The sequence below is a fragment of the Mauremys reevesii genome, linkage group 20 (assembly GCF_016161935.1).
Source record: "Mauremys reevesii isolate NIE-2019 linkage group 20, ASM1616193v1, whole genome shotgun sequence".
NCBI lineage: Eukaryota > Metazoa > Chordata > Testudines > Geoemydidae > Mauremys > Mauremys reevesii.
Genome location: NC_052642.1, coordinates 18,339,701 through 18,362,676, shown reverse-complemented (window position 1 = coordinate 18,362,676; position 22,976 = coordinate 18,339,701). Strand labels below are relative to the sequence as shown.

Genomic DNA, 22,976 nt, shown 5'->3' with positions numbered 1-22,976 from the left:
CTTTTTTGCCACTTCCTCCATCTGACACCTTTAATGATCTAAAGTGGAGAAACTTGCTATACTCTGTATTGCAGTCATACCTAAGCCCCTGAAAGATTTATGTTCCTGAGCTTCACATTAAGATGACAGACGTGGGACTTTATCACATAAAATTGTTTTTGAAGTTCCTTGCAAACAAGTTAAATTAGTTACTCCCCAATAAGTTTGCATGGTACTTCTAAGAACCCTGTACATGAATCTGAAGTACTTGGTATGTTGTTGAGGTACAGTAAAACCTCAAAGTTACGAACATCTTGGGAATGGAGGCTGTTCGTAACTCTGAAATGTTCGTAACTTAACACATTATGGTGGTAGTTTCAAAAATTTACAACTGAATGTTAACTTCATACAGCTTTGAAACTTTACTATGCAGAAGAAAAATGCTGCTTTCCCTTTATTTTTTTTAGTAGTTTGTTTAACACAGTACTGTTCTGTATTTGCTTTTTTTACATCTCTGTTGCTACCTGATTATGTACTTCGGGCTCAAAATGAGGTGTGTGGTTGACTGGGCAGTTCATAACTCTGGTGTTCATAACTCTGAGAGTTTACTGTATTAGGAACGTTGCCAAGATACAAAGTTCATCTTATCTGGTAACCTCTTTAGATTGTAGAAGAGCACGAAAGTGTTGAACAAAGCCGACGGGCTCAGGCGGAGCCCATCAATCTGGATAGCTGTCTAAGGGCTTTTACCAGTGAGGAGGAGCTGGGAGAAGATGAGATGTATTACTGTTCCAAGTGCAAGACTCATTGCCTGGCCACTAAAAAACTGGACCTTTGGAGGCTTCCCCCTATTTTGGTACAACTTTCAGTCATTTTCTTTTTCTTTGGGCAACAGTAAAAATGTACACTCATCACAAGAGTTCGGATTGCTGGGTACATCTTCCTACTTTCACAGAATAAGGAAGGTTTAGATCTACTTGTGTTCCCTTTTGTCTCAACTGAATCATGGCTATCATAGGTGACCTAACGTGAACTTGCTACATGTGTATTATCAGTTTTATGTAATGTAAATGGAAGATGCTGTAACTCTGCTGAAAATGCGTTGTACTACTGCAGCAAAGGATGGAAATGTTCATTGCATTTATTGCAGTGCCATTCGTTCTGTTACCTTTATGGAACACAGCCTTGTTCTCTTTAAATTATGCAACATCTACATTTGCTGCTTTTGAATTTATAAGTTTTCCAAAGAACACAAAGTATGCTTTACTATTTATTTATTTATTTACTAAAGCTTTATCTCCCACCTACTGTTGCTTGTTAGATGTTGCCTCTGTAGACCCAGATATCACACACACTGTACAATTCTAATTGATTTGTGTTCTAATCTTATAGTATGTATATCTCTGGAAGGATAAAACAAACATTTAAATTACTTGATTAGGTCATTGTGATATAACCATCACCTTGTTTTCTTTAATGTGTTTCACTCTAGATAATTCACCTGAAACGATTTCAGTTTGTAAATGGTCGCTGGATAAAATCTCAGAAAATTGTTAAATTTCCTCGTGAAAATTTTGACCCAAGTGCCTTTCTGGTACAAAGGGATCCAAGTCATTGTCAACGAAAGCAACTAACTCCCCAGGTTGATGACCTTTCTGAGCCACGGATTCTGCAAGGGGAGCCTAGAAAAACAGATCTCCAAAATACTTATACATCAGGCGAAGGGGATGTGCTGAACAGGAGTCCATCCTCATTTAACACTAGTAGCATCTTGAATAATATCAAAGGTAGGGAATAAATAGAGGAAATCAGTCTCTCTATAAATTGCAGTGTAGAAATTAGTGATTATTGACCTGTAGCAAGAAGTATGGTAGTTCTTCAAAATCATCTTTACTCTGGAACTTATAAAATACAAGCCAATTGAAATGTGTACTCATTGTAAAAGAAAAGTTATTTGAGTTTTATTGATTCTGAATTTAAATGTATTCTGAAACATTGATTTCTGCCTCTGTTTTCCATTGTAAGCCCATTACAGCAGTCATTAATAAGAAGTTGAGTTATTCAGGGTTGGTATATGTTGGCATTTCAGATTTTCTGTGGCTTGCAGTTTTCAACTGCTATATGTGCCATTGTAGATTTGGAGGGTGGGGGAGTAAGTAAGCAAGATCTGCCGGCTAATCTACGTAAAATTAATAGTCTCAGTCTGAGTTCTAACTATAAAGTATGAATTGGTCGCTAAAAAGAAAAAGTTATCCATCCCAAAAGTTTAGTTCATTAGTGTCTCTGGTTATTGGAAGAAATCTTGTATTGGAAAAACTAGGCTTTCAGCTTGCTTACTTAGAAGGTTTTAACTTCTTTCTTTTACAGCATCTCCATCACCAGGGAGGAAAAGTGGAACCAGCTGTCCTTCAAGTAAAAACAGTAGCCCAAATAGCAGCCCCAGGACTTTAGGAAGAGGTAAAGGGCGGCTGCGGCTACCACAGATAGGTAAAAACAAACTATCAAATAGCAAAGAAAATTTGGATGCAAGTAAAGAGAATGGTACTGACCAGGAACAGAAACTTACTTCTGACCAAGGAGATGCCATTAGCAAAGGACACGTTTTGGGTGGTAGCCAGAGTGAATTATTCATTTTTCAGGATGAGATGACTTTAGCCAATGGATACATTTGTGAGCAGAATGCATATAGTAATGGAAGTATCAATGGTGTGATTGATAACCACAGTGAGGAGGATATTACAGATGACCAAAGAGAAGTCTGTTTTAACCCTATTTACAATCTATATGCAATTTCGGTAAGTTGACATTTTATATAAGTAAAATATGCATAAACTGCAATTTTGTTAAGTTTAGAATTTCACATGCAATATGCATGAAGGAAACATTTGTCATTGAGAAGAATAACAAAAAGGAGAATTAAATGGAGTTATCCTGAGTAAATTCAGTTTACCATAAAGCGAATATAATTGAAAAGTTAATCTCTGCACAGTGCTTTTCTGCTTGAATATCTCAATCAGTCGTAGAGTTTAAAGCCAGAGGGGGATCGCCAGAGGGGGACCACCAGATCATCAGGTCTGACCTGATGTATTACAGGGCCACCAACATCTTCACATTATACCCAACAATTGAAATTGTGTGCCACAGGCAGAGAATAGGTGCATCAATGCCTGAAGCCCCTGCAATGGCAGGGAACTGATTGTGAGATATATCCAGATAATCCTGGCAAGCAATCTTTATTCCACGCTACAGAGAAAAACAGTCACTGCCAATGTGGCCTGGGAGAAAATTATTTCCGATTTCCCTCCACATACAGTGATGAGTTAGACCAGGGGTAGGCAACCTATGGTACGCGTGCTGAAGGCGGCATGTGAGCTGATTTTCAGTGACACTCACACTGACCGAGTCCTGGCCACCAGTCTGGAGGCTCTGCATTTTAATTTAATTTTAAATGAAGCTTCTTAAACATTTTAAAAACCTAATTTACTTTACTTTACATACACCAATAGTTTAGTTATATATTATAGACTTATAGAAAGAGACCTTCTAAAAAGGTTAACATGTATGACTGGCACACGAAACCTTAAATTAGAGTGAATAAATGAAGACTCGGCACAGCACTTCTGAAAGGTTGCCAACCCCTGAGTTAGACCCTGAGCATGTGAGCTTTGCCAAGCTCAGATATTCAAAAATATATGAAATACAGCACAGTCCATAAGAAGTTAGGATTGGAAGAGACTTTTCAGGTTACCTATTCCCACTTCCCTTGTCAAATAAGATCTTTCTTTGCTCTGATTCCACTGGGAACATTTTCTAATGTTTTTTGAAGATTTTTAATAATGGGGACTCAGCTGCTTCCTTAAGTACAGGGGCGGCTCTAGGTATTTTGCCGCCCCAAGCACAGCAGGCAGGCTGCCTTCGGCGGCTTGCCTGCGAGAGGTCCCGCAGATTCGGTGGCACACCTGCGGGAGGTCTGCTGAAGCCGCGGGAGCAGCGGACCCTCTTCAGGCATGCCGCTGAAGGCAACCTGCCTGCCGCCCTCGTGGCAACCGGCAGTGTGCCCCCCGTGGCTTGCCGCCCCAGGCACGCGCTTGGCGTGCTGGTGCCTGGAGCTGCCCCTGCTTAAGTATAGTCTGTTTCATAATTGTTCATATTGTTAAATGTATCCTTATATCTAACCTGACTGTTTTGTCAGATTTAGAGTCTCACCTGTTACTAGAGTTAATGATTAAAGTATCATTTACATAAAGCTTTACTTTCTCAAAATGCTTCACAGATACTGGCATGCCAGATTAATGTTTGAGGAGTATGTATGTAGACAGATATAGACATATTGAATATTAATTTGTCTGACAGTCTGGAAAATACCAAAACTTATTAATTTCTTACCATTATTAATACTTATGAATACAGCATCTAAAGTTTGATAGGCACTTTCCTAATGAAGGGGGCAGACAGTGACTAGATTAACTGGTTATTGATGACCATTGTGCGCATTTGATGGCACTGCTGTTGGATTTTATTTAAATTTCTCCCTTCTCTCTCTATGTTCTCTCTTACTGAGTTTGAGTGGCAAGGACATTTAATTGACTCGTGAATATTCATAGGCCTTTCAGAAGGAGTGAATCTTTGGGAGAGGTTTGACTGTCAGGTCAAGACACACTTCCCTGCTGGACACTTGCCGAATTGTTATGAAGGGATCCTGTGTGTTTTAAGCTTCCAGAGTCCAAATGAAGTCCAGGCAGTCACTGAGTTCACCATTGTACCTGGTCTCAAGGGGGGTTGCGGGCACATGCTTAACACCTTGTCTGCGAGAGAGAGGCATTCCATGACACAGCAATTTCATCATAACTTTACAATATCAACCAGAATTCATAAGTTGTACAGCCAGATTCCCCCAAATGTCTCAGAGAGAGAGGGAGCTTGACTCTGCATTTGAGAGGTTGTCCTAAGCATATGGTGCAACACTGACGAAGACAGATGTGGTGGGGGAGCAGTGAGAGAAACACAAGGGGCACACTGAGGTTGACGTTGTTACTGGAGCTGCATAAGGGATGAGAAATTCAGACACGATATGGTAGGTGAGGAGTAGCCAATAGAGGGGTTCAAAAAGGGAAGTGATGTGGTGAGAGCAACAGGCAAGGAAAATAGTCTTTGCAGCAGTGTTTTAAACATGCTGAAGCAGAGAGATGTAGGCACCTGGGAGGCCAAAGAAGAGTGGTTGCAATAAAGCAAGGGACAGGATGTGAGAAGTGTGGGGGGTTTTGTTTAGCTGTGGTGACAAATTAAGAATCCAACTTACTTGATATTGTAGAAGATAACGAATTGGTAATACATGGATATGGGAAGGAATTAGATGATTTCAAGGATAAAAGTGATGGGGGAAATGGTGGAATCTAAGGTTTTTCTAATGGAGAAAGATGAATGCAGGAAAAGGGTGTGAGGGAGAAATTTAATTGAGTTTGGCCAGGTTGAGCTGGAACTGCCAGAAGATCATCTATGACGTATCTTTCATTCCCTTGAATAATGCAATTGGTACATCCTACTTAGATTGTAGCTAGAAACCGCTCTAGATTGCATTGACACCTGAGGAAAGAGCTTTGACCAACCAGAGCCTAAAACATGGAATCATTCAGTAGATGAGTATTTTAGGATCTGTTGATTTCAAGGGATGTCTTGAACCATTGGCACTCAGTGACAGAAGGCAGATTGGTTTCAATCTCAATGAATGATATATTTTTAATACAAAAAAAATCTTTTTTTAGTGCCATTCAGGAATTATGGGAGGAGGTCATTATGTCACTTATGCCAAAAACCCAAATAACAAGTGGTACTGTTACAATGACAGCAGCTGTAAGGTAAATATTTCATTTACATGAAAGATTAGTTTTGTGGGGCTGAAACCCAATGTTATGTGAACTGTTTGTTTAGAAATATGAATAGCTTGAAAATTAGTAACATATGAACATTGAAATGATGCCCTGAAATTGTACTTGGAAAACTTTTAATATTAAAATTTAAATATATGCTGCTAACAGAGTAAGGAAACATAGTTGATGATTTTGAGCCAAAATGGAAAAGTTGCCCAATAACAATCGAGACAAAATAAATTGTCATTTGTACTAGACATTTTGAATTGAAGCTACTGGATAATTGTGGTTTAAATATTTTCTAAGTAATTGCATTTATTATTATAAAAGTGAACTCATTTTCAAGTAAATAATTTAGCCTGATTAATAAAATAAGGCAGATTGAGAATGTGACTGTTCTTGTTCTAACTGTCCATTTAAAATGATTGTTTCTACAGTAAATGCATGTATTTAAATTCACTGATGGTAGCACAATGGTACAACTGCAAGTTTTAGTAAAGGTTTGTTCTGCTTTACAGGAATTACATCCTGATGAAATTGACACCGACTCTGCCTACATTCTTTTCTATGAGCAGCAGGGGGTAGACTATGCACAGTTTCTGCCAAAGATAGATGGCAAAAAGATGGCAGACACAAGCAGCATGGATGAAGATTTTGAGTCTGATTATAAAAAGTACTGTGTTTTACAGTAAACAAGTGATCTTCCATGGACCGTTTGAGAGCATGCAGGATGAAACTTACATTTGGCTACAGTGTTATTGAAGTGAACGAGCTAAATGTCATTTGTCTTATCCTGTGGTCAGAAAGCACAAAAAGAAACATCTAATTAGCTAGCAGTTAACATAAACATTGTTTTTGTTTTAATATCTCACTACATGCTCTAAACAATTCTGATGTTAGACATCAGATTAAAACTGCCATTGGCCTTTACATAAAATGGTTTGATGAAAGCCAACGAGGACCAAATAAGAGCTAAATGAAATAGTCCAAATAAGAGCTAAACAGAGTAGTGTAGAGTTTACCAGTTGTTCTAACAAAATCCTAAGGTTCTCCTTAAATTCAAGATGATGGAAAAAACTGTAGTGTTGTCTATTGACAACATGATATTGCTACCTCCTTTTTCCTGAAGTTTCATCCCATTTTATTGGCAAGACAGGGAAAGCAAGAAAATGAAAAGTGCACAAAGCTTACAGAATGGTTATGGAATTTTTCCATTTTTGCCACTATTTATGTGTATCGTTGCTTTCAATATGTTGGGAGCATGACCAAATCATAATTTGAGAGCAGATTGATTTCTGCACTTGAATGGTTTATTATAATTTGTTTTCTCCACATGTTGTTTGTGCAAATCAGCAAGTTTCAGGAATGGCTATCTGGCCTGAGGAATCCTATCTTTTAGACATTGAAAAGTCTCCACACCAAAAAAAAAAGAGACTGTTCAGGCTGGAGGGAATATTTGTGGTTATATGCATTGTGTCTGAATGTGCACTTTGCACGAAGTGCTCCCAACTCATGGAAGGAAAGAGATTGTTTCATTACTAGTGTTGCTTTTAAATTTTGCACTTTTAAAAAAATTCATACAATTACAATTCAGAAGCATTGTTTATTTTTGTTGCTGTAAGGGCTCTGGAGTGAATGGATGTCACTATTCTCTACTATGTCTTTTAAAACATGTCAGAAAAGATGGTTGTCAGATAGTTATCTTAAGAGGCAAGAAGGATTTTTGTTCATTTCTTAATTTAAACTGGATTTGGTTTTTTAATTGGTTTGCATTTTCAAATTTTCTTACTGTAACAGGCTAGGCATTAATTTGCAGGGTTTTTGAACCCCCCCCCCCCTTTTTAACAGGATTAGTCAACAAATTTGCTACTACTTGGCATTCATTTTATTACTCACCGGCTAGATTCTGCTTTCCTTGCCCATCCAAAACCCCCTTTTAAGTCGGTGGGGCTTTGGCTTGAGCAAGGAATGCAGGATTGGGGCTTGTTCAAGACTGGAAAAAAAGGTTATTTATGAATAGGCATTTCTTTTAGTATTTTAGCCATGTTAAATTGTTAGCATATCTGAATTGAGGTAAATGTTTCACTCTTTTCAGCCTTTTCTTCAATTAAGCGTCAGCAAGTTAGTAACTTTATTATTCATTTCCTTAAGCATCCCTCTTTAGACTTGGCATAATTACTGATTAAATTTACATTTACATTCTAGATCTGTAAAATTAGTTAATATTCAACCCCATTTCAGTGTGTTCTACAACAATGCCAAATCAACTGGTAAGTATCTACTTTTCAGAAAGGGGCTGTTCTTATCCATTTAAGAAACTATATAAAGTTGATCGTGCTGTCTTTACTCAGGCAAAACCCCCACAATCTTAAATGGAAGTTGTACTTCTGTAAGGATTGATCAGTTTCAAAATAAGTATTGTCTTTGACCTAAGGTGTCGATCCCTATTCTGTGTGTTCTTTTATCTTTAGAGTGGTCTAAACAGTGAGGTTGAAGAAAAGCAAATGTTATGAATTGTGGAATTTCTCATTTTGGGATTTTGTGATCACATTTGTCTGTATCTCCCTAGCCAAACTCCATGAAAATTGAAAGATTTTCAAAATTATTTACTTTAAAAGATTTTATTTAAGCAGGTAGCACAATCTACTAATGTTATTTGATCTTTTGTGTTTGTTACATTTGTTGTAATTATTTTTTTAATTAAATTAATTCATGAATTAGCAGGAAATTTATTAAGTTAACTACATTCACTTTGTAAATTATTGTATAAAACTTATTGACAATGCACTGACTTTAGAAAGATGTTAATGTACATAAATACCATGTAAATAAAAGTGTTGATGTATTGGAATATGAGCTGTATAAAAAAAGTATCAGTAATTGTATATGGAGTGAACCCGTTTATCTGTAACTATATTATTCAGACAAATTAAATACTGTGGATGCAGCTCAAGTGTCATAATTTCTTTGTGTCAAAGTTAATTTTTAATGCAAGTTTATTTTTTCTACTCTGAAGTTTCAATACTTTTTTTCCCAAAGAATTTCTATACGTTTTTGGACCCAAAAGGTTGAATGGAATGAGTAGGTATGTTATAAATTCTTTGCAGTATTGTTAATGCACCTGTTAAAATGAGCTAAAAAAATTTCTCTACGTTTATTTTTAACTATTGCTTTTAATTACTTTGGATTATTTTAATTTGACAGTGTTCCTTTTATTTTCTGAATGTGTTAGGTTAATCGTATTTTTAAAAAGTAAATTTCCATACCTATCTTACAAATAATACCTTGGCCTATTCAAGTGAAAATATTAAAAATCTAACTTTTGTCATCTTTTTGCATTTCTTGCAACTTTGGACAATAAAAATAGATGTAATAGTTTTGTGTCACTTAGCTTCATGAGAACATAAAAGTTAGCACAATATTGTGATGTTTGGGTTGACCTGAAAATTGGGAAATGTTCATGCTGAAAATCTTTGTTTTAGAATAAATGGAATTTTAACAAAATTGTGCAAAGTTTTCTATCAGTTCAAGTTTTCTTAAAATCTTTTCCACAAAACTTATTAATTTGACCTGTCCTTGTTCTTTTAAATGGGAAGTGTAAGTGCAATGGAGCTCAAAACCACAGGGTGGCAGTGTTGACTACTAATGTTTTTCCCTCGGTGCAAATAAAAGCAGTTTATTCCAGAAACCAAAATTCCAAATACTAATGTCAGGATTTTCAGCGTGGCCTTTTTTCACCAAGGATTTTAAATAAGAATAAGAAAGGGAAATAATCTTTCTGTTTACAGAAATTTCACTCGAGACAGTAATAAGTTTACTTTACCTGTTACAAAAAATCTTCTGCCTTCTGTTTCTTTATTAAAGCTGGTTGCCACACCAAAAAGAAAAACAGAACTGCTGAAGTTAAGATTTTTCATGTTAATGGTACAGTTTGAAATAAATGATGTATATCAATTTGCTTTCAGGTTCAAGGGTTGATCTGATTACTTCTTTCATATGATTAATAAAAGAATGCACTTCAGCGAGTGTGAAGTACCCATTTCCTTCATGTGGAAGGAGCCATCTTGGTATGACATGCAAAAACAAGAAGAGAGTCAGGTGAAAAAATTGTCATGACACCTCATATTAATGTGCCAAGAAACACGGTTCTTAAGCGTTCACACATTGCTTCTTCATGGGTCTTTGTCCCTCTCTAGAGTCTGGTTTGAATAAGCGGGTGAGTCTGCTACAGCTGTCAGCTAGGGAACTTAGTTCTTTAACTCAAGTAAAACAGACTAATGATATCGTGCACGAGGTCCTACTTCCAATCCGGGGTGCTCCCCAGAAATCTTTTACATGGTCCACACTTGTACCACGTGGGCCGGAGAGATCCCAGGCATCACTGCCAATCCATATGGAACTGTCCTCACTGCAGCCGCTGGACCCAGCGCCTCACCCACCAAGTCTGCAGCATGCTCCACCCTCCTGGACTGGAGAGTGAGCCCACCTCTCACGCACACCCTTCAGCGGTGGCTGTTGTCCCACAGGGCCAAGCCCGGCTCCCCACCCTGTGCTTTGTGATCTGGTGTACAGGGTTGCAGTGATTCTCAGGTTTGGACTGTCTGTCGCTCCACAGATGGAGATGGTGTACGGGGCAAATTTGAGTGAGTGGCATTGTGACCTACTGCACGGGGGTTGTCACTCCATGCATTGATTTGTGGGCTCTCTCAAATGGAAGGCCCTGGGCAAATTGCCCCTGCCCTCCCCCTATCCCTGGTGGCCCTGCTTGCCAGTGGTATGCACCACAGGCCTCAGTCACCTCAGACTCCCCAGTCTAACTAAACATTAAAACTGAAACTTGTTGCAGATATTGTAACTGGCTATTGAAATCAGGGGAACCTTCACTAATAGATACATTAATTCAATGATCTCCAAAGGGCAGTGTTTAAAATTAAGTTCCTTATTTTTCTTGAAAACACCAGCATCTCTCTTTCCTACTTGCTTGATGATCACATTCTCACGAGATTGCTTTGGTTTGCATGTTTTATTTTCTTACTTTCTATGACATTTCTTCTAAGAAAGATAAAGTTGAGACAACTAGCATTTGAGAGAATTATCCATTTGGAAAGTTGTGTCTGTGGTCTTGGCATGCAAAGAAAGTAACTGAGGTTCCATCTTAAAATTGCCTTAAATTAAAGCATTTTTTAGTCATTTAGTCTGATAGAAATTCTTGAAATATCTCCCCTCCCCCGTGAGTTTTTAGTAGTGAAATGCCACAGCGTTAAAGTCAATCCTCCACCATTCCAAAGGATTAAGTACTTGATTTATTATCTACTAATCTTCTAATTAGCAGGATACTTAAAGTAGTAATTTAGTATCTTTAAATATAGATATTGTCTCATTGTATATGATGTCCACAAGTGCGTTAACATTTATAATATCAAATTATTCCCTACTCTGAGTTTTCCAGTACAGCCTGTCTTCTGTGTGTTTTTTTTAGGCCCAAATCCTGCATCAGATCTCTTCTGTGGAGTCCCCTTGAATAACGTGATCCAAACTTGCAAATTCCAAAGTAGGACTCTGGCTTTAGACTACAAGAGAAAAGAGCCTCATATGCCGTGTCTTGTACAATTCCAAACACGTTGCTGGCACGTGAATAATAGTCATTAAGTTTCCTGGAGTCAGAAGTGCTTTGTGGGCTGCTAAAGAGTTTGGAACTCTTTTTTGCAGAGAGAATTGTAATTCATGTGGCTGATTCAGGTGTGATTGATAGGTACTCCCTACCAGTCAATCAAAAAATATAAGAAAAATCTTATCATTAGTACTACTTAAGCAGTGTTTTATAACTTCAGTGCGATTAACTAATTCTCACAGTACCCCGATGAAGAATGCTGGTATTATTCACTTACACCTGGAAGTTAAAGTGAATAGATTGATAAACTATCTATAATTCTGAATAAACCATCGCTTGTTGCTAAATTTACCCATACAAAGAAAGTATCTACGTACTGGGAATCAATCTGAGGATATTGTAGGTATTTTTACGTACTATTGCCTGTACATTTTTATTAATGAGAGAATCATTTTGTAGCAAAAGCAAATCTAACAATTTGCGTGTGAATATAACTTGCCTTGGTAAAATGGGCATTTAAAAACATTAAAATCACAAAAGTAAGTCTATTAAAATATCAAAAAATCTAAACTTCCTCCAACTTAATTTTCTAGGGAAATAAATTAAACCCCAGTATAGTAACTAGAATCTATTTATTCACACCCCCAGTAAACAGCAGTTTCCAGTTTAATTAGAAGAGATTCACTACAATCATTTTGTTACTCTGATGTATACTCTGGCACATCTAGTCCACTTACATGGCATGTCTGTTATTTTCAGGACTGTTAATTCAAGTTTGCAGGCATGCCTTGGTGTTGAGCAGTATACATTTCCCTCTGTTCGGTATTAGTTCCTTTCAAGCTGCTTCCCTGCTCTATTATGCTGACTGAGCCTTTTCTTAAGTATAATATTTAACATGTTTTAATGTATTTTGCCTCTGCTTATTTCTAAATCTGTTCATTAGTGAATCTCCTACCTCATATGGTGGTGATGTTTGATCCTCCCACTGAAGAGTGTCTGAACAATGGTGTGAGGGAGGACTTAAGTGTCCATCTGTAAAGAATTTAACAAGCTCCTCTCATTTGTGATTAATGTATTTTTCAGGGGGGATAGAGCCATATCCTTTGTTACACCAGTGTAAATCCAGTGTTTACTTCACTGAAGGTAGCGGTTGTCTTATTTATAGTAGAATAAATTACAGTATAATTTAGACCCAAACACAGTGTGTTTTTTAGACTGACAATCTTTTTGTCTTTTTTCTTTTTGGCTTTGTACACAGATTCCCTGTCCTGAGTGTTACACCTTTTATAAATTTTTACATAGCCCATACCAAATGTTTTCTGATCCCCCAATTAAGGAATTTGGCCTGTAGTTTGAAAATAGGTCGGCTATCACAAGTCTCACCGCAGATGCTTAAAAACTGCACTATTTAAAAAAAAAAAAAACCCCATCCAACTGAGTTAGTCATCTATTATTTATTAAATGAAAATCAAAGTCAGCACTCTAGTAAGCTTAATTAATACTGCTTTACTTTTTATGGCAGAGTGTGCTTTGAATGCATAATATATAGACAGGTTTTTTTTAACACTTAAGCATAATGATGCTATATAACAGTAATTGCAAATGGATAGTGTGCTACATAAAAAGATGAAAACAATGGGAGAGACTGTGGTCACCCTTTGGCTTTGTACTGAGAAGTCCATCCTCCCATAAATATTAGTGTTTTTAATCATACACACCTCAGTGTCTATTTTCTAGGTCCCTGGTGGCTCATCTAGTCCAACCTGCATCCTGACAGGACTGATTTCATTACCTCAAATTGTTTTTAAGTCTATAAATGGACATATAAAAAGAGAGAAGGTGATTTCACATACTCGTTCCATTTCCCACCAGGTCCATAGTTAACGTTTTCCTCTAAAATTATATTTAAACTGCAATTTCTTTGCTGTGGCATAAACCTATTATTTTTTGTTCTGTCTTCATTTACGAATAAGAATAATTCATCATGAGGAAGGATGGTCTTAGTGTATTGGTTCTCAACCAGGGAGAGATGTATCCCAGGGGGTACGCAGCTGTCTTCCAGGGGGTTCATCACCTCATCTAGATATTTGCCTGGTTTCACAACAGGCTACATAAAAAGCACTCTCAAGGTCAGTACAAACTAATATTTCATACAATGACTTGTTTATACTGCTCTAGATACTGTACACTGAAATGTAAGCAGAATATTTATATTCCAATTGATTTATTTTATAATTACATGGTAAAAATGAGAGAGTCAGCAATTTTTCAGTAATAGCATGCTGGGACGCTTTTTTATTTTCCTGTCTGATTTTGTAAGCAAGTAAATTTTAAGTGAGGTGAAAAACAAATCAGACTCCTGAAAGGGGCACAATAGTCTGGAAAGGTTGAGAACTACTGGTCTAGTGGCCAGAGCACTGGTCTGGGAATAGTGGTATTTGGTTCTTTCCCAGGCTATACTACAGACTTTCTGGGTGACCTTGAGCAAAACCTGCTACCTCCGAGAGCCTGTTTTCTTACCTAAAAAGGTGGGCTTAACCAGCCAAATCCAAGGCATATGGGGAGAACTAACTCCTTCATTTCTGAAGTCCTCTGATGGAAGTTCTGTAGTATTTTACAAAAGTTGTCTCCATCCTTCTTGTTCTACACTAAGCTCCCTAATTCCCTTAATCAGCCTTCCTATTATTTTCCCAAATCTTTTTTCTTTTTTCTTTTCCTTTCCTCTGAATTCTCCTACTTCTGTGTTTAGAACATCTGGGAAACGCATTTTAACAAGGATGGCAAAGTACACAGAGTTCCATAGTCACCTTAAACATCACGACTTGCATTTTTATGAGTAATAAAATATGCTGTGAACATCTTAGTTATATGATGTTGGATAAATGTTTACATCAGTGTCCCTGACAGCCCATTGGTGAATTCAATATTTATACTGAGACTTGGTGAAATGTTCAGTATCACTGAACAGGGCTTTGCAGATAAAACACTCCAAAGTAAAGAGAAGATAAATCTTTGAAACATTCATATCTTACAATACAGCGTTTTAAGACTTATTGAGTGGGAGAAGTACATATTGCATGCACTGTAGCAATAAAACATTTTGTGCATTCTTGTTCCCTTTTTTGTATTGTTCAGACAAGCTGGTTAACTAGCTACAGTTGTGGAAGTGTAAACAGACAATTCCCAGTTGTCCTCATTCGCACTGCTTTCAGCCTACAACCATGTTGTCACCTTCATCATGACCCAGTTCTACAGCGCACATGCCTCCACCTCTATAGAAAACGAAGTGTTGCGGAAGTTTATGGTCCATCTTATGAGCAGGCAAGATCTCCTCTCCTGGGGTCCCTTTTTTAATATCATTCCGAGTACTACAGCTTAGCCACTGAACAATGCGTCCTAAGAAAGAAGGAGATACTCCTGGCCTTCCACAAATCCTCCCACCTACTTGGCCTATGCAATGGTATAGACAAATTTTTTCCAAAAGCGAAAGAGAGGTTATGTGGCACATACAACATATCAGAAAAGCACTTAAAATAAACTGAAGTAGAACTGATTAATTCAGGAAAACCTTTGCATTGATTTCCTTCCACCCTAAATCCTTTGTCTTGCAGGCAGCCAAGTTCTCAATAGGTAGGAAGCTCAAAGCCTTTATTACTAAAGCATAGTCAGCTGTAGATATACTGCTCCAAGAAGGGCTTTAATCAACAGAGCCCATTCAGTTCATTCCAAAGCAGTATCCTGGGAAGAAAGGAAGTTAGTCACCGCAGGAGAAATCTGTAAAGCTGCCACCTCATCATGCATCCGTGTGTTCATAAAGCACTACAGGCTTTCACTGCAGATGTCTTCTTTGGGAGGAAGGTGTTCTAAATGGCAGTCCCAAAATACAGTAACGTTGATCGAGTAGAGAGGACATTCTCTTCTGTTCAAGCTATTTCTGTCCCCACCAGCTTCTAACTTTTCCTCCCTGCTTGCTACATCCCAAATGTCTGGGGCCAGAGCTCAGGATTTTCCAGAATGGAAAATTTACTTAATTTTCTTCTTTCTGGATTGAGCTCTCTCCCAGTCCAATCTACGTCATGTAAAACAAGTTCTTTGGGAGTCTTTAAGATGCCTTCTTCAGGGTAAATGCTTATAGCTGAACTATTTGTTTGTCTTCCAATGCAGAGGTGGAGAATAAGCACCATAGCATATGGATTTGAGCTACTATAACTAAACTACATTCAAGGCAGGACATTCAAGTAAACTATAAGTTTAAGCCTCCCCTAATGTCCCCTGCTTCTGAAAAAAAAAATAGGATACTGCTTATACAAATGTCTTAATAGAAGTTATTCCAATATTTTCATTAACTTGGTGGCAATTATTTTACACAAACTTGTCAGAGCCTTCAGGGTCTTTTTTTTTTTTAAACCAACATTACCAGCAGTAAGTCTATTTTACAGGTACATGACAGAAACACGAGGCATATTTTGGTCCATAAATGTTATCTGCTGATTTCAAATGTATGTCAGACAAGTGTGTGTTTTCAGACTCCATTGCAAAGTCATATTTAATTGACTAATTTTGGTTTTTCCTTATACCTGATGCAAGCATAAAATGGGTGTCAAACCCCATGACAACTATGGAAGTCCTCTTGTTTTTGAATGAAGAGGCATAGCCCAAATATTTTGCAATAGTAATGAGGTCTGTCCCAGAAAGGAAATGATCAACTAAGAAAATTTCAATTTGTAAAAAAACTTACATGGAAAAATCAGTTGTCTTGGGGAATTGTTATGCCAAATTTAGAGATTAAATGCAATCATTTAAGTGTGAAAAAGGAATTTTAGTTATGCTTCAAGTGCAAATCTCAGAGCAACTTTACTCAAGGACTTATTGGTCCGTGACTGTGTGCAGCTCAGTCATGTGATAGGATTGATAAGTCAATAAATCACAAACATTTAAAACATACACCATAAATTGATAACATTTGTACCTAAGGTAACCAACATTGTCATATTTTATAGGTACATGATGTGAGCATGAGGCATATTTTGGCTCGTGACTATTATTTGTTGATTTCAAATGTATGAAAAATATTTGTTTTCAGACTACCTATATCTTATAAGGGGTCAGCTCAAGACTCACCCAAACCCTAATTCCAGAAAACTTCAGTATATAGGAAAGTACCTAAGCAAGTTCAAGTCCTACTTAAGTCAATAGGATTTAAGCAGGTGTTAAGTGCCTTAATAAATTGAGCTCATAAATGTTAACTTTCCCTACAGTAAGATTTATCTGCACTTTTGCTAGTAGGTTAATGGTAGGTCTTCCTCGGGAAAATAAGGATATAATATGCATGGGTTGAGTAAAAGATGTGAAGAAGGCAACAGACTGGCCATTATGTACATATTTAAAATGGTTACTTACACTATTGTCTTGCCGTTAGAGATATGCCAAGTAGGGCTGTCGATGAATCGCAGTTAACTCATCCGATTAACTAAAAAAAATCGTGATTTAAAAAATTAATCACAGTTTTAATCGCATAGTTAAACAATAGAATACCAATTGAAATGTATTAACTGTTTTTGGATGTTTTTCTACATTTTCAAATATATTTATTTCAAGTAAAACACAGAATACAAAGTGTGTACTGTGCTCACTTTATATTATTTTTATTACAAATATTTGCACTGCGTAAAAGATAAACAAAAGAAATAATATTTTTCAATTCACCTAATATAAGTACTGCAATCTTTTTATCGTGAAAATGCAACTTACAAATGTAGATTTTTTTTTTGTTACAGAACTGCACTAGAAAAACAATGCAAAACTTAGAGCCTACAAGTCCACTCAGTCCTACTTCTTGTACAGCCAATTGCTAAAACAAACAAGTTTGTTTACATTTGATAGATAATGCTGCCCACTTCTTATGTCACCAGAAAGTGAGAACAGGTGTTCACATGGGACTTTTGTAGCCGGCATTGCAAGGTATTTATGTGCCAGATATGCTAAACATTCGTATGCCCCTTCATGCTTCGGCCACCATTCCAGAGGACATGCTTCCATGCTGATGATGCTCATTTAAAAAAAAAAAAAAGTTAATTAAATTTATGACTGAAGTCCTTGGGGGGGAAACTGTATTTTTGGATGTTTTCTACATTTTCAAATACATTGATTTCAATTACAGGACAGAATAAAAAGTGTGCAGTGCTCACTTTATATGTATTTTTTATTACAAATATTTGCACTGTAAAAAACAAAACCAATTATTTTTCAATTCACCTAATACTGTAGTGCAATCTCTTTAATAAATGGTATGCTATTATTGTTTAACAGTGTGATTAATTGCAATTAATTTTTTTTATTGCTTGACAGCCGTAATGCAAAATAATGTTATTTGCTGAAAATACTAGCAAAAAATCTATGGTTGTGAAATAGTTTAAAGATTTTAATTTTGTTGCAAGTATTTCATATTTTTGTACCAGTAGACAGTGACATAGTTGGAAATAGAACCTGAGAGCCTTGACTGTTAGTCGTTACAATCTAGCTACTAAACAGTCTTTCTTCCCAAGTTAGATGTGTGAAAATCTGTTTCATTATTAAAGTAGTCACATTTTTATTGAAATAACAGATTTCAGCATGGGATAAGCTCACAAAAATTCACACGTTCACAAAAGTTTAGCCCTGCTCTTAATATTGAATAATAAATCTTCTTTACTGGCAAATATACAAAATCCCTAAGAAGAGACTAGACTGTTTGACTTCATTCATTTATAAATACAATTATTGTACTTTGCAGATGGCTTGAATGTGCTGTCTGCAGCCGCCTTTCCACCACCACCTTAGGAAATAAGATGGAATCTCAATGGGTTCCTTCCTGTCAGAGCAGAGAAGAAATAAACTGAACTGAGAAAAAATGTGTGTGTTCTTCACCAAAGTCGGAATATTTGTGTCGATGGGAAGGTGGTCGTAAATTACACAAGCATCAAGTTTGTATAGAAGTCAAAAATGTATTTAGCAATGTAAATTCCACAAGGGTGTTAATACAACAATGAACCAAAGCTTCTTCAAGCACGCTGCATGTGTTTCAAATCTAGAATACAGATAGGATTTAATTATAATTTTTCAAATAGAGATTTTTAAAAAATAATGGTGGTATGTCTACTAGTGCAGAACTGTGCATAAGGTTGCCTCAGATTTTTCACTTCTCTGGTATTGTTGTACTGGCTGTATTTCAATTATATTTTCAGTACTACTTTGTGCATGCTACAGTCTATTAGAGATTGCTTACGTGGGTGAGGCAAAGGCTATATTAATATATAATTTTCACTAAGACCATGGAAAGCTGTGGATTTTACCAAAGCATGAGGTGAACATAGGGGCAGAAATGAGAGTTCAAACTCAAACTCAGTATCACTATTATCTTACATTAATTTCAATTTTGGTATAGACAGTGGCTGTTGTGAATGTGAAGACAGATTGATTATGCAGTGGGAAAAAAACACACGTTAGGACAGTAGTTTAATCCAAGGTTCCAACTGTTAGTGGGTGTTTAAAATCTCATGGAATTTCTCAAAAGAGTAGAAGCCTTAACTCCAGTAGTCCTGGTCATAATCCAGTTTTGGTAACAACTGTGCAATCTACTTATCTCAGATTACCCCATTAGTTATAAATTGCATGGATTTATAATTTTCTCGTGGAACCCACTGCATAGTGCTGTTGGCAGTGGTAATGTGTGTGTTTAATCTCAGGGGTTACAGCATTTCAAAGGTAGATTAATTGAATTTTACCGAGATGAAAATGTTGCGTGCATAGTGTCTTTCATCTGAGGATTTCAAGATACTTTATGTGCAATTTTTATTATCTGATGTCTTGAGATACTGGGCATGTCATTTCACTACTGCTGCTTCTGGGACTATGCACCCATGAGCACATATTTTCATCTTCCCTGTATACAGTGTTGAGAGATTTCCTCGGAGTTGGTTGAGAATGGGTTTGAGAGCCACACTGGAGCTACAAGCAGCTCTGCCAGAAATGAAGTCTGGTTGTGCTGGCAACTGGACCAAAGTCCATAATACAGCAAGTCTGACAGGAGGCACAAATGACATGGTTGTCTAAAAGAGAGTCGCTGCATTTAGCTTCAAATTAGTCTGTTGTTCATTGTTTATGGTTCTTGCATGGATCATTGTGCGTCAGCATCACCAAGGAGCTTCTAAAGATGGTGCCAGAGAAGTTGGTATTTCAGCTGACATATGGGACCCTCATGCTCAGAAAGCATGCATGGAAACATAGCTACAGTTCATGTCAGTATAATCCACACCCCTGAGTGATGGAATTATACCAACCTAATGCCCGGTGTAGACAGCACTCTGACCCTTCAGCCTGACACACCCTGGTGGATGGAAAATAATGGGGAAAAATTATATTAAGGGTCCAAAATATTTCAATAGCAATATTTCAGCAACAAAGCAACAGGAAATTATTTACTTCCAAATTGTAATGCTAGATAATGTTGTTTCTTGGCATTCCAACTTGTTAGCAGACTGAAGACAGGAAAATGTTCTTGGACCCATTTCCTCTATGGAACTTTAAATGAGAATTTAGGGGCAAAGCAAACCTTAAAGCTTGAAATTACCATCCTTCTGAGCACATAAATTCCATTAATACTACTTGGCATCTATATCGCCTTCCACCCCAGAATTACAGAATAAGGGAGGTAAGTATTATTCTCCCAGTATTAGCTCAGTTCAAATGTTTAATTTCCAAACAATGTTTCTCAGTTTTGATTTTTAGAAGGATGGGATTTCCACTCAAAACCTGCATAGGAAACTTGGCCCCTGAAATTCTGCAAAATCATTTTTAGCAGCCGAATTAATCACATCTTAAAACTTTTCTTGTGCTATGTGAAGACAGAGCCTTTATATCAAGTCCCCAAGGTTATTTAGGAAAAAGTTAATGGTTTGTTGCTAATCCACTAAAATAAATTGATCTACAAGAAATTTCCTTATGATTTCATAATGTGGACTAAAGTATTACAGAATACTTAGCTTTTGGTATCTTGATGGAAAAACTCCTATAGTGATATATGAAAGAAAATCCTTTTGATGAGCAGGTGCCTTCACAAGGTGTTTGATTCAGATAACAGATCAATATTTGGCAATTTGCGCTTTCATGTTATGTTAAAAGATGATATTTGCACAGTGCAATCCTCTCTACCCTCTAGCAATAAATTTGCAGAACATTCAGTACACTCTTCAGATGTGGGATAATTCCATAGTGATATTCAAGATAAACATTAATGTGTTGATCATGAATAATGACAAATGTGATTGTACTATTGTTTAAACCAAAGAATGCAAACGACAGTCAATTCCACTTTGAAGTTGCACAGATAAAGCTTTTATTTGTATTGAAATTAAAACATTGATTATTATTTTAAAAAATTAAACCTCCTGAATTTGTAATGATCAAGGATTTGTATGTGAATGTATGTAGTGCTTTTTAATAATAATATTACTACCTTAAATTTTATTCCAATGAATTCCAAGGAGGCCTCTACAAATATTCAGGAATTATTTCACTACCAATGAAACGCAGCTACCTCTGGTAATTAATGACATTAGCTTCCCCAGCAACACTACAAAAGATAGATCATGACCAACTGAAAATACAAGGGGAATTATGCTAGGCATCATGTAATTAGCTATTCTGGAATTTTTCCAGGATACTTATGTATAGTTTTTGTTGTTGTTCACTAACTCTGGGTTTGTACGAACACTTTGGTTTTCCCAACTTAATTAACAAAAAGATCTCCTGCTCTTCTTAGTGAACTGGTGGCCAGTATAAAAGCTAGTTAGTGGTGCTTCTGTTGGTATAACTTATGTCGCTCCAGGGGTGTTTTTTCCACACACCCCAGAACATATGAATATAAAACCCCAAAAATTGGTTAACTGTAATTTTAATAATAGTTTTCTTTTGGGGCCATTTCACAATCCCAAACTCCAGTGATGAGCTGCCAAAATATTAACAACTGGTTCCCTCCTCCTCACCCAATGAGGGGGTCATGCCCCCCCCGGGGACTCCTGCCCCATCCAACCCCCCATGTTCCTTGACAGCCCGACCCGGGACCTATCCACCCCCATTCCCTGTCCCCTGACTGCCCCTTGCCACTCCATCCAACCCCTTCTCTCATTCCTGATGGCACCCCGGGACCCCTACCCCCATCCAACCACCCCTTCTCTGTGTCCCCTGACTGTCCCTGGAATCCCTACCCCTAACTGCCCCCCACCGCCCCATCCAACCCTTGCTCCTTTCTGACTGCCCCCCCGGGACCCTTGCCCCTGTTCAATCCCCCTGTTCCCTGCCCTCTGACCGCTCCGACACTAATCCACCCCCCCAACTCCCCTGCCCTCTATCCAACATGCCCTCCCTGCTCCCTGACCGTGCTGCCTGGAGGTGGGGGCCTAGCTGGGCTGGGGCTGGGACCGGAGCCACCTGGCCGAGGTCGGGGCCGGGCAGGAGCCGCGCCACCTGGCCGAGGTCGGGGCCGGCCCCAGGGGCCGGGCAGGAGCCACGCCACTCGGCCAAGGTCGCGGCCGGAGCCGGGGGGCAGGAGCCGCGCCGCCTGGCCCCAGGGTCCGGCCACGACCTCGCCGGGCGGTGCGGCACCTGGAGCCCTCCTCCCGCTGGCGGCCCCGGCTCAAGCTCACCTGGTGGAAGCCGCTGCTTCCTTCTCAGCCCTCCCAGGCTTCCCGCGCAAACAGCTGATTCACAGGAAGCTGGGGAGGGGGAGGAGAAGCCGGAGGAGCTTCAGAAGAGGAGGCAGAGGCGGAGTGAGGTGAGCTGGGGCCGGGGGAAGGGTAGGGAGCTGCTAGAGCTTTTGTTAAATTTAAAAGCCCTTTTGGAACTAGTTGTCCCTCCAGGAACAACCGGTTCTAAACGGGCTTCTAAATTTAACAACCGGTTCTCGCGAACCGGCTGCAGCTCACCACTGCCAAACTCTACTCTTCTCATGGCTTTCATACTCTGTTAGACTTTCAATAGTCAGATGCTTTTTAAAATTATGTACATTTCATAGTTTACTGTGCATCTATAACTGTCGTCCTACTTATTTTTATTTTCTTTCTGATTTACAGCATACACACCTTTCATGTACATGTTATCGCTTTCCTCCGCTTCAGCCTCTGGGGCAGTCATGATCAAATTAATGTGATCATATAAAGTAGAGGGTTTTTTTGCCCTATTTGTTACTGATGTCTATGGACTGTAGTTGCATACAAGCAGCTTTTGAAACCAATTTCAGATTCTGAGTTTTTTCTTTTAAATCACATGGTGAAGGCTGCATATGTTTTCGACTGTCGGTATTGAAACTGTGAAAACACAGCTACCATAGTCGGAGCTTCCATGTCACACCATCTGATTTATTGACCCTTGCATGCTAGATTTTAACACCTCATTTAAAAACATAGTTACAGAACAACAAATCTCCTTTGATAAAGCAAAACAAGCCGATGATGATTTATTACAATTCAAGTTATTTTCTCCCA

At 38.0% G+C, this 22,976-nt stretch overlaps 1 protein-coding gene across 6 annotated transcripts in view; it reads left to right on the top strand.

Moving 5' to 3' along the window:
* The window catches only part of USP32 (ubiquitin specific peptidase 32), a 141,118-nt gene extending 132,325 nt beyond the window's left edge, over positions 1-8,793 (top strand). For 5 of the 6 annotated variants that reach the window (XM_039507958.1, XM_039507955.1, XM_039507954.1 and 2 more), the window contains 5 exons: positions 644-835; positions 1,472-1,766; positions 2,347-2,774; positions 5,742-5,834; positions 6,365-8,793. In XM_039507958.1, coding sequence (XP_039363892.1) covers positions 644-835; positions 1,472-1,766; positions 2,347-2,774; positions 5,742-5,834; positions 6,365-6,538 — 1,182 coding nt within the window. In that variant the 3' untranslated portion in view covers positions 6,539-8,793. The remainder of the gene's footprint in view (positions 1-643; positions 836-1,471; positions 1,767-2,346; positions 2,775-5,741; positions 5,835-6,364) is intronic. The other variant, XM_039507960.1, reaches the window with a different exon arrangement.
* The last annotated feature ends 14,183 nt before the right edge of the window (positions 8,794-22,976 follow it).